Here is a 13253-nt window from a genome sequence, read left to right as displayed (position 1 = left end):
CAACGGAAAGTCCCTTTCTGCCCAGACTCAGAAAGTCCCTTTCTGCCCAGACTCAGAAAGTCCCTTTCTGCTCAAACTGCTCAGTTTGGAACAGACTGGGGGACAAATGATTGGCCAATGTCTTGGCTTTGCGGAAGACAACCTAGGGTCCTCACTGACAAGAGAACTAATAGAGGGTTACACATACGTGAAAATGATAGAGAGGGATGCACTTTTGGGATAAAATTAGAACAAGGGAAAAGAAAAATAGGTGGGAGGGCAAGGGGGAAGGGGTGGGGAAAGGATCAAGGAGGGGAATGTACCTTCCTACCTACCCCCCTCCCCCTTTCCTTACCCCCCACACCTCTTTTTCTTTTCCCACCAGTGCATCCCTCTGTGTCCGTCTGTTAGGGGCCCATACTGCCACCAGCCCGCAGGAACAACATTCCAGGATTTGTACAGGGCCCTCTCGCCTCCCTCCCCATGAACCCTACCTGTGCGGCGGGGCTTACTTGGCAGCATAGGGAGGCCATCCAGGCGGTCATAACATAGGCACAACGTTCACAATCGCAGCCTGTGTGGGCTCCCACCGGGTCAGGCCCCACATGTCCCGTGACACAGGTGTGTGAGAGAAAGAGACGAGGGGGAGTGGGGATGGCCCACCTGTGAGTAGTTCCACCCCTGGCATGGACCAAGACTTTGCAATGCGCTTCAGACTCATCTGGTAGGGAAGGTGTTGGAATAAAGTTAATAGAATGCTTTTGCTATAGTGGGATGCTGGTCATTAATTGGAATTTGGTTTATTTATTCATCTTTCTATCTCATTCCAGGTCACCGTTGTCAATGGAAGAACAAGGTGAGGTGCTACTTTTATGTACATTATCTGATGTGGCTTGTACAGAGAAAGGGTCTATAGGAGCAGCAATACTGCCACGGGCATGATTCAGTTTGTCTCCACACTGATCCCCTAAGCATCAATTATATTATAACTGATAATGGTCGTTAGTGATAATTATATGCAAAACAGGTGCATTGCCTTATACATTATACCTCCCTACTAAAGACAACTCGTGGAGAGATTCCTGTGAGCACACCTGGGAAATAAGCTCAGATACATTTCCCAGGTATCTCTCCACATGTTGCATAGAGGAGTGTTTTGAGAGGGATATGTCAGTGGGTCTCCCCCTCTCTCTGGGTGAAATACTAAGATATACAAATGTAGTTAAAGTTCTTGAACAGCTGTGTAATAAGGCCGGCAAAAGCTAATAGGAGTCCGTGTTAAAATGGATGAGAAGTAAAGAGTGCCACACAGTGCTCATTTGCATGTCACTACCCAGAATCCCTGGCTGCAGTGGTAGCACTGTATGCCAAGCGATAATGGGGAGAGGCCGGGTTGCAGACCGGTCTGAGACATGTTTATGCACCACGAGTGGTATTTTTATTTACTGTGCACTGTACGAAGGAGGAGGGGTTCTCTCACTTTCGTTTACTTTTTTAATATCTGGTTATAATAAAATTCTTGTAACTCTCAACTTTTGCATAAAGGTCTTACCGCATTCATGTGAACATTTGCCAAACAGTCATAAAATTGCATGTTTACAATGTCTGAATGCCATATTAGGGCTGTTATATACAGCATGCGGCCGTGCGTGCCTATGCGAACGCGCGTGCACGTGCCGCATGCTTTTCCTGTATATAGTGCCGGGAGCTGCAGGTAATGTGTATATGTGTGTGTGTGTGTATGTGTGAGTATATGTGTGTGCATGGGTTGTGTGAGTGAAAGGAAGTGCTGCATAAGATTTTTTAAAGAAAAAAAAACTTTAATAAATATTTTTTTTTTCTTCTGCAATTATTGACACACACACACACACACACACACACACACACACACACACACACACACACACACACACACACACACACACACACACACACACACACACACACACACACACACACACACACACACACACACCAGCGCGAAAAGATGATTTTCCTCATCTTCGCCGCTTTCAGTCGGCTCCCCTCTCCCTGCCGTGTGCGCGCGCGGCTCTTGTATAGAAAGGCTGACGTCATCCGCGCGCGCGCACGGCGTAGCACGCGCCCGGCACTATATAACGTGCCTAAGTTAAACACAGGAAAGATGATGGCCCGGGGAGAAATCTGATCGCTGTTACTGGTCAGGAAAGAATTTATTTTTCCCCTTTTGAGACATAATTGCCAAATGTATCACTTTGTTTTTTTTGTTTGACTTCTGGATCAATATAAATAATATGAATATCTCAGTTAATTAAATGTAACATGGGTTGAATTTTATGGGCATGTCATTTTTTCCAACTTCATTTATTATGTAATATTTGCAAGGACCATATACAAGAGAGTATAACATGTCTACTACAAATATACTACAAAAATAGCCTTATTTTGCAGACCACTCTGGTAGCAAAGAGGTAAATAAATACCAAATTCTGTTATCTACGTACTCTGAATTGGAGGATATTTTGGGCCATAATTACTAAGCAGTTCTGAGGTGTAAAACATTCAGGTGAATGGCTTAGCGCTGCTCAGTTAATGTTGCCCAAAGGCTCTTGCTAGTGCACCATCAAAGAAGACAATACAGTACATCATCTTCTAGTACACAGCAAAACTTTTGGGGGCATAATTTACCCATAAATACCTTTGCAATCGAACCAAGCTGTCCATCGATGTAGAAAGACTGTAGTAGAAATCTTGGCGTGAGTCTTTGCTGCTGGAGGAGCCCAGCAACGCTGGCTGGTATTCTGCATTGCAGAACCTAGAATCAGTGAGTAGAAGCAGCAAGAAAAAGAAGCTGAATAAAACATGGCTTATAGCAGAACCAGCTGTAGGGCCGGGTATTAAAGCAGCAAAAACATAACAAAAAAACCTATATATATATATTTTTTTTTTTTTTAAATAAATCCGTTCTATTGTATTAGATAATACTCTCTCCATTTTTTTTAACCCCTAATGCCATTTGAATGGCTTTTTTTTAAATGTACTTATCATTCTTTGGTTGCTACAGCAACCATTTAGAAAGTCATATCCACTTCTTCTTTTAAAATGGGCTCTAACACACACATTTTTTTACTTCTGCCCTTTGGCAACAAAGTATCACAGACAGATCTGTTTCTGTCTTCCAAACAGCAGGCTGTCTATAATTCTGAAAGCTGTAACAATGTGTTACCTTTAGTAATATAATGTTACATATCAGCTGCAGCATTTCACTGACTGCAGTACAAAGTTAGATTGCGGCCATTTCGTTAGGCACACAATCAGGATTTAGATTTTTACAGGAGCTCCAAACAATTGCCAGTTTAGAATGTAGAATTATACATTGTCACATGCTTTACATATACAAATAACAAGAAAAAAAGGGGGGGGGGAAAGTAATTTTGCTGCTTTAAGGACATTTTAGTGCATCATTGATGCACAGAGAGAGCCCTTTGTCGTCTTACATCTCTTGACATCAGTTTCGCCCGAGATTGAAGATTGTCAATAGAAGTTAAGTAGGGGTCACATGACCCACCTATTGTAACATGATGTGTCAGATTCTATAGCTGTGCCAGGTATTGTTTATCCCAAAATAATATGTAAAAAACTTGGGGTTGAATAAACCTCGCTGCCTGACAACCCGTGTGAGGCGGGAGAAACCTGTAACTGCAGAAGGATTTCAGACTGAGTGATCCGTGTGAGAGAGGAGTTAAAGCGAACGGCAGATCTACACGTTGGAAGAGAATAAGCGGAGATGTTACTTTAAGTAAAAGCCGCTCCGTGCCGCACAATGCGGACGAAGCTGGACAAGCTCAGTTTGCAACCATCAGCAAATTTAAAGTACACCCTCTTAATCTCTGCACGTTTACTGCTGGAATATGCCCAATTTGCATTATTTTGCAGCCTGGTGCTGCTCTGTATCAGTGAATTGCAATGTGTGCTCACAGATATCTGTTCTTGACCCCTGTGTCCTTTTTAACTGTTTTTCAGCGCTTCTAGAGGCAGTTACATCCGGTGATATCGCGAAGGTAAGTGTCTCCATTCAGAACTATCCCCTCTATAAAGACCCCACTGAATCTGGCTTATGCCACACTACGTTGGCATCTGTGCCTACATGTAAGCAAGTAGTGACACTACAAAGCGACACAGTGGGCATATTTACTAAGCAGTCTTTTGCCACACGACACATTACGGCACATTTCAGTTGTGTTAAGAAAAGGGTTATTTTTTTTTTTTTTTTAAATAAAATGTTTTGCTTTTATTTTTCCAAACACGAAGAAGTGTTGAGGCGCTACGTTTTTTTTGCAAAAACAAATTTATTAGCCAAAAGAATATCCAATGTTTCGGCCACCTTGGTGAAGGAATGTCACCCCCTGACGAAGGCTGCCTAGACGGCCAAAACGTTTCGATATTCTTTTGGCTAATACATTTGTTTGTGCAAAAACCTATACGCCTGGATTGCTGCAACGGACAGGAGCGGGGCTTCCCTGAGACCCCGGAAAAACATCACTGGTTCTATTGATTGGTGCGCAACATACACCTTTGCTATACTGTATTTGCGTTCATTTTTCTCATTAAATTGCAATTTTTCATATCAGATTGGCAAAGGAATTCATGTTTTTTTTTTTTTTTTCTAAAGAAAATTTTTAATCAATCGTTCATAATTTATATTAATTTTGTGGAGGTTTCTCTCCAAATCAGAGCAAGGTTTTGTGCTAGAGTGAGGCTGAGCTATTGTCGGGAGAAAATGTCGGGCCTGTGTGTCAACAGCAAGATTTATCTTTATATTTGCGTCATAAATCCAAGTGCAAAAATGGTGCACTTGACTTACACACTTTGTGACTTATTTGTTTTAAAGAACATATAAAATATTAAACCATGACTGCATGTAATATCTCTCTCATATGTATATATGTAGAGAGAGAGAGAGAGCTTTGCATGCATAGGTACTGTACATTTCCCAGGACATACTGTACTTGAAAACGAGAGGTAACACGCACTGTATTTTGTCCTGATAAAATATTTTATAAATAAAGTATCCAATTTTAACTAATGTTACATAGCATACAGCAGCAGTGCGCAAACTGGGGGCATGCCCCCGAGATTTATTTTTTTGGGGGGGGCGCGGGCGGTTGCAGATGTCCCGCACTCTTCCCGAGGGCATTTAAATTAAATGCCGGGGGACCGCGTGAGGCCTCTGCAACCTCTTCAGGACGCGTGATCATGGCAATGCGGGGTCAACTGACGCCGCAGGGTCATGTGGTGTCACGGTTGCCATAGTAACATGACGTCATGACGCTATGGGTCACGTGATGTGAACCCCGCCGCGTGACAAAAAAAGTGACAAAAACTGTGCTTTACTGTGGAGGGTTTTTGTCACTTTTTTTTTACCCACCATAACTTAACTAAGTCTGGTGAAACCTATCCCACTCTTAAAATTGCAAAGCCAGTTTAACCAGCCTCACACGGATGAGACCCTATAGGAAAATTATAGTGGTGGTTAAAAAGGAGTAAAAAAAAAGTTTAACTTCTGGAAAACACATAATCAAGGACATTCTAACAAAAAAAGTCACAGAATGTTGTGTAACTAAAAAGTAGGCAAAAACAAATATTTTATTTATTTATTTATAAAATATTTTACCAGCAAGTAATACATTGTGCGTTACCTCTCGTTTTCAAGTATGTCCTGGATGAATAAGATGATTCTGGGAGCAGAGCCAGGAATTTGAGGACAGATACATTATTGTTAGATTTATTAGAAAAGCAGAGGCCATGTAATTATTATTGTGAAGAAAACACAAACACAGAGAACACAGAAATGGCAGGAGACGAACAAACTACTTCATGCATTTCAGAATATATCCATTTAACCCAATTCCAAAGTTTTTCCATATACCCATGTTACATAGAGGCCTTGTACAAGCGAGTCCAACAACACTCAAACCGTACTATAACGAGCAATTCTGTTTTATTTTATATTAGGCAAAAAAGTGAAATATAAACCTTTGATATATTCAACTAAATGGACAGTGAAGCGTTCTTAAGAAACAGACTGCTGAGTACATATTTTGTGCCCATTTATATTCAAATTGAGTTTAATATGCTTGACATATTCACCTACACACAGGGATATAGAAAAGAGGTTATGCATCTTTGGCTGAAATGCATATTTCACAACTGTTTCAAGTTATAGTCAATACAAATCAAACATATTGCATTATAAATGTGGTGATTTGGATTTCTGATTCCTCTTACACGGCCTTGGCAAAAGCCTTTGTTTTCTCTACCAAACGAGCCCCTTGGCTTTGCCATGCATTACTGCTACTGTATTTCTGGTAGTGGAGAAGTAATAGTGCAGATTTATTTATTTATAAAATATTTTACCAGGAAGTAATACATTGAGAGTTACTTCTCGTTTTCAAGTATGTCCTGGGCACAGAGTAAAACAAATAGTACATGGTTACAAGTACAGTTACATAATGAGCAGGGTATACATTATATACAAGACATTGCGTGCACAGTTAAAGAGAATATATATTATGAGCATATGAAACAGTTACAGACCAGATTAAAATGTGTGACAGCCTTAGATTTGAAAGAACTTAGACAGGTGGTGGATGTGAGTCTCTGGTAGGTTGTTCCAGTTTTGGGGTGCACGGTAAGAGGAGGAGGAGCGGCCGGATATTTTGTTGAGCCTTGGGACCGTGAACAGTCTTTTGGAGTCTGATCCCAGGTGATAGGTGCTGCATGTGGTAGGGGTGAGGAGCTTGTTCAGGTAGCTGGGTAGCTTACCCATAAAGAATTTTAACTACAGTTATCTCCGCGCACATAAGGCCTCGGGCACGGTACCTCGGGCAGCGCTGATCCGCGCTCCTGCTCTGCCTCGCCTGCTCAAACTGGAGCTTTTTTGTGTCCTGGCAGGCGAGGCAGTGAGCGCGCTTTGGCTGCAGGGGCGGAGGCGTGGCGGAGGTGTGACGGGAGCGGGGCTAGTCCCTCGCTCCCATTGGATGTGAGCGGTCACGTGACCGCTCCTCTGCTTCCCTGAGTGGCAAATTTTAAATTTGCCTGTCTGCTCAGAATGTCTCAGCCTCCGCACGCGTGCGGAAGCAGCTGCTAAAGCCGTGCTGATGACAGATGCAGGGGGTAAGTGCATCTGCTCAGCTCGGCTCAGCACGGCCTATTCTACTATGTCCCAGGCCTAACTGGTACCATACATCGTGAATACAGTATATCATGCAACTGTATAAAAACCAGTTACATTGTTACACGTGTCATGTTAACACAAGTGAAGTGGTTTCTTGTCTGGCCGTAGCTGGGAAGCAGAATGGACTATATGCAGAAATATAGACTGGGCCAATAGCTGCCATCATGTATACTGTATGAAGTCAAGATTCTCCTGCATTATAAATACCAAAAATGTAGCAAATATTTACTTTTTTTAATCTAATGCTTTTGTTTGAGAACCATGATCTACTAGAATGATATCAAGTGAACTGTTACATTTTTTTTGGGCTATATATCAATCTCTATGAAAGTGTCATGAGATACACGTGAACATTTTGCCCTTGAATAAATAAACAAAGGTTAATCACATTTCTTACATTTGATTCAATTTAAAGGAGAGTCAAATGTACTGTATGTCACCCCAGGCCTGGTATAGTGTTTGAATTGCCTTAGAATGAAGGGGAAAAAGTGGTTGCTCTAGAGAGAAATGTACACACTAATGTGTGCATCCTATAACGTCTCCCTAACTCCTTGTATTGTCCCATATACCGTATGCAGTGCCCACATTGGAAGATTACACCGGCAGACTTCAATAGAGGCCAAGAGACTCAAACACTGCTTCTGTTTTTTCAGTTCTAGGGCACAATCAAGCCTAATACTCCAGCCTGCTTGAGCGTAAGAAGCCGTTTATTTTCCATGTTACTGGATTTATGACGCTGAAGGACATTTGCACAAAACACTTAGGGGGCTATGTATCAATGTCTGCCAGCTGCAAAACTGGGGCAAAAATGGAGTAAAAAAGTGCATCATATTTATCAAACCAATAAATCCTATATTATGCTATGAGAACCCCTTTCTTTAATAGATATCCAGTATTACTACAGGGAAGTGATCCGTGACCCACATAAATTGTACTGATAAAGGGAGCCATTCCTACCTCCATGCACTTCACTTCCAAACGTGATTTCCAGTATAAAATGAGTGCTCACTGTTACCGGCTCAACATAAGCAAACGGCAGTGGTATAGCAATACACAGCAACACAAGTCAACACAATTGTCCTGTAGGACTCCATATGAATGCTTGTACTATATATGTCAGTATATTATACGGTCATTTTCTGGCAGCCAGTGGCCCTGGTTTCTTGTATATCATTTTGCTTCCGCAGAATGTCACAGAGATGGGCGGATCTGCATTTCCTTCCCCAAAGACATCCCCAATGTTTGCATCGGAAATCAGGAATGAGAACAATCGGCTTTTTCTTGATCTCTAGTGATTTGTTAGCCAAACTGGAGCCAATGATTCTCTGTATATGAGATTGGTTGGAGTGACTGTGTAGACTGATTTTGTTAAGCACTTTTATTACAAATTCAATATGTCATAGCTGATGAAATGTCACAATTCTTCTTCGTGTCTTCTACAAGATAAATGGCACTATAATGTCAACTCCTACAGAGGGAAGGGACCTGGGAGTCATTATTTCAGCTGAAGGCGAGCAATGTCACAAAGAGATGGGGAAAGCCAGCAGGAGCTTGGGTTGTATAGGGAGAGGTATTATCAGCACAAAGAGAGAGGTATCGATGCTACCTTGTAGATAATTGGTGAAACTTCACCTAGAGTACGGTGTTCAGTTCTGGAGAGAGCATCTCCGGAAAGACGTAAATAAATTGGAGATTGTGCTAAGGGCTAGCAAAATAATTGCATTGTCCATGGGAAACTTATTAGCAAAGACTGAATGTGTAATATGTACCGCTTAGAGGAGAGAAGGGAGAGAGAAGATATGAAACTTTCAAGTACATTACATAAGGGGATTCAGCACTGTACAGGGGAAAAGCATATTTCAGAGAAAGGGAAGTGCGAGAACAAGAGGTCAAGCTCTGAAACTGGACAGTGGCAGGCTCAGGTTTTTGTTTCTGTATTTCTGCCATACCTGATGAAGGACCCTGAGAGGTTGGAAAGCTTGTAACATCTCAACTACTTGGTGCAATAAAAAGTATCATACCCCCTACTTCCTCTCCCTCCTTTGTTACTACGTGGAAGAAAGGACCAATACGGCTCTCCCACCCTTCTTTGCCTACTGGGGAATTGTGAGGAAGTACTAAATCAAGGAAAGGGGGTAGATTTAAGAATAGCCTCTCAAGAGAGGCAGTAGAGGCTAGTACAGTAAAGTAATTTAACAAATTCTTGGGACAGACATAAGGCTATGAGAAATACAAAATAAAGTCAAATATATCTTATTTGCTGTCAATTTCTGTTTCTGTTTCTGATTCCTATCCATCCCCATTGAATCGGCCGTCTCTATTTCTACCTTATTCACGGAAGCTCTGCATGTTTCCACGTATATTGCGCAGCTGAGACGCATATTCAATTATACTGTAAAGCTGCTTTTCTGTGCAGGAGAAGATGTATTTCCCATTCATCTGAAAGGAGCTGAACTCTTCTCCAGCACAGGGAGGCAGCTTCACAGCCTATGCAATAAGGGCCTTCTGCTGTTAGCAGGGTTTATTGAATAAGCCCTGATAAAAGCTGTGAATAACAACACAAGTCTGAGGTTATATTTTGCAGAATAGACAAATAAGTTTATTGCTTGTGCGGTGCACACGCAGAGGAGAGTTTCAAAATAAAACCCTCCCAAAGACATGTTGCATACAGGGCTTATTTATACACAAAATACTAAACCCACGCCCCCTATACAAGGTTGCGTGTCGTCACTACGTAAGCGTAAAAGGTAAACAAATTATGCACACGAATACATTGAGTTAATGACATTATGGGATGTCTAAATGAGATGATTCAGCAATAATACTTTATTAAGCTGGTGACCTTTTCTCTACATACAGAACCTCAAAAGCCCCCACCTTCGGAATGGGAAATTATGCCTTTCTGTCTTGTATTTTTCATAACATTGGCACATTGCTCTTGTTCTCAAGGTTTTTGGCTTAGCTGAACCGCTCAATATCAATTGGAACTTCAGAAGAAAAAAATGTATTTTAAACGAACGTTCATTCCACTTTCATACAGACAATAGACAATATCAGGCACCTAAGATGGATGCTGACTCAAAATGGTTGCTTAGATCCCAGTGCTGTTATGTCAGACCCCCCCCTTACGTCATATTCTCACTTTGTCACTCCCTCCTTTTTTATTCTTAAAACATAGTTTTTGAGAATTAAGTTCATGATGATAGTCCAGGGATAACTCAGAGGACAAGGGCGAGTGCCCTTCACTGTCATAGTCTCGTAAGGCGCTGCGGCCAATATGTCTTTTGGAGTTGAATAACTGTGATCGGCATCTTCTTTTCTTCAAGGGACTGCTGTTTTCTGGCATCTGTAAAGAGTGGCATCCGAATGGAGGAGGGGGTCTCACACCTGTGGATCATACCTTTGCAACACGTGACACACACATATAACAAGTAACACTCCACACATCCAAGCATTCAAAAGTTTTTGCTCCAAGTGATCTAAGCCATTCAGCTAACCCCAAGGGTGATAATCTGTCACTTCCCTTTGTAACCCTCTTTTGAATCTCTTGTATTTAATCAGGTTCATGCTGCACATTGCTACACTGATCTGGAATAAAAACACAACATTGTCTTTAATCAAACACATACCCCTCCTTTTGAAGCTAAAACATATTCTAAAGCAATTCTGTTTTGTAAGGCCATAAGCCTGATCTGAACCTGTTCTTGGTTTAATGATGAAAATTAAAAACTGCAAAATTAAGGCCACATCCTTCCTGTAAATTATTATCTGACTAAACATACATTTTTACACAGGTTTCATTGGTTGGTGGAGACACTTCACCCATAAATTGATTCTTGTTCCTACTGTGTGATACACCCTTTAAAGAGGTTCCCTTAAAAAAATTGGAAAAATACAGAAATTATACACATAATACTAAAAACCTTATTTTATGCAAGCAACCTTTCTTTGGATATGCAGTTGCTAGATAAAAGAAATTGCATCTATCTCTATCATCATATTTTCAGAATAAAAATATTGAGTCTCTGAAAAAATGAAATGTTCTGATAAAACCTGGCCTTAGCCTGGTGTCTTATTTTCCTCATTGGTTAACGGTTAGAGTTTTGACTCGGCAAGACGTTAACTTGATGCGGATGTGCTTTAGGTGACTTTGGTCTTTAGTGGCGCTGGAACGTTTGGTGGAGCTGGAACGAGCTTTACGTGCTGTGAGTCCAGGAAAATGACTCTGCCGCTTTAATTGCTGTATTGGTGATTACTTTAGGCCTTTTCATCTGGGATGAAAAGCATGCTTGCGCAGGAAATATGTGACTATTAACCCCATCTTGAGTAGGTGCACTTTCAACTTTGCCTAGAGAGACTCAAAAATGTATTAGTTGCATACAACTTATTGTTTTATTACCAATAACATGGTCCTTAATTCGTTTCTTTGGACTGCTGATAGTCACAAGTCATCCCATATGTGTCTCATAGGGAGATAATTTATACCTAGGAATAAATTCTTGTATCAATGTGTTTACTCCTGTCGTAGCATCCGCATATAGACAGAGGTATTCCCTATTAATGTTCCCCAAATTAAAACTAAGTAGCCAATGTGAACCTGACTTTGATACAATCTAAGTTCCTGAAACTTTAGGGCCTCATCCCTTGCTAACCCACTTGCTTCCATAATTAATTCTATCCTGTCTGCAGGCCATATCCCTAAGACCTGGGAAACTACCAGAGTTTGTCCCAATCTTCAAAAGTGGGGACAAAAAACACTGTCTCAGACTACAGGCCAATATCCCTTTTCCCAATACTATCCAATATTCACTCCCAATTAAGCAATTATGTTACCCCTACAAATTTCCCTAGCCACTCCCTATCTGGTTTTTACCCCAAACACTCCACTGTAATTATTCTGCTAAAAAATTGAAATGCCTTGTATATAATGCATACCTTATTCACTTATGTAACTGCTTTTGCAACTATGTATCCCCTGTATTTAACCCTATACACACGACACACCCCCAAATGAGAGGTGACTCCCAAATTCACCCCTTCCTGGCAAACCCATTCTAGATTACACAGCAATTTTGACATTAACCACTGCTTACGGACACCTTTGGAAAAAATAAATGGTTAATTCGTTATAACATACATCACATTCAGTTAATAGACAAACGATTTTGTATAAGACTTCACACTAATGTCTTACTTTACATAATCTCTTTGCACAGTGCTGAGCACACGGTCAGATTTATCATTTTAAAGACACTCTGCATATTCATCTGACTAAAGAAAAAATATTTTCTATAAGACTTGTTTCCGGGCAAAGAGCCATTTTGTTTCTGGGCGTTTCGCCAATTGACCCTGAAAAGATAAGATAACGGTACACCACGGCTTCTTCCTGAAAAATAATAATTATTGGACTGGAACTTTTGCTTAAAGTTTAAATACATGGAGCTTTATCCAGAGCCCTAAGAACTACATTTTTTATGGCCTCTCAAAAATTAACCCACGGGCTTTTATATAGCTAAGGTTTATATAACTTCTTAACACACAAATAACTCCACACGCTCATGCTATCTCCCTACACTCAGTTCTTTTTAATGCCTTCTGTTTTAACTTTCATAGTTTCACTGACTTAATTCACTACAAATTTATGCTATCCTGTTGCAATTCTGTCCTTTCTCAAGCTACACACACCTATTTCTCTCCATTAGGCAACACTCACAAGTCTAACCCTCCCTAACTCTTCCTTCATCTCACCTCAGGACTTTTGCTGAGTTGAATCCATACACCAGAACATTCCCTCTTTTTCCTCCTATCCTACTTTGCTTCCTACTCTCTTCCTGCTTTCCTTGACTCTTTTTCCACTGTATCAGAAGAGAATGTCACCATAACTGTTGATCTCCTCTTCTCCCTCTAATCTGCTACATTTCCATTCTCCTTCCAACATGTAATAGTTATACCATGACTCAAAAACAGCAAGCTTGACCCTACCTGTCTTTCTACTTTAAGTACTGAACTTATCTTGTATTCTTTTGCTTGCTCCATTTTCTCAACACCCATTCTCTCC

General features: G+C 40.9%; 1 protein-coding gene across 13 annotated transcripts in view; it reads left to right on the top strand.

Moving 5' to 3' along the window:
- DGKI (diacylglycerol kinase iota) overlaps positions 1 to 13253 on the top strand; it is a 265197-nt gene that overhangs the window by 202554 nt on the left and 49390 nt on the right. For all 13 annotated transcript variants that reach the window (XM_075602606.1, XM_075602603.1, XM_075602602.1 and 10 more), the window contains 2 exons: positions 810 to 835; positions 3982 to 4019. In XM_075602606.1, the coding sequence (XP_075458721.1) occupies positions 810 to 835; positions 3982 to 4019 (64 nt within the window). The remainder of the gene's footprint in view (positions 1 to 809; positions 836 to 3981; positions 4020 to 13253) is intronic.

Source organism: Ascaphus truei, chromosome 5 (genome assembly GCF_040206685.1).
Source record: "Ascaphus truei isolate aAscTru1 chromosome 5, aAscTru1.hap1, whole genome shotgun sequence".
NCBI lineage: Eukaryota > Metazoa > Chordata > Amphibia > Anura > Ascaphidae > Ascaphus > Ascaphus truei.
This window is presented reverse-complemented; position numbering and strand designations above follow the sequence as displayed.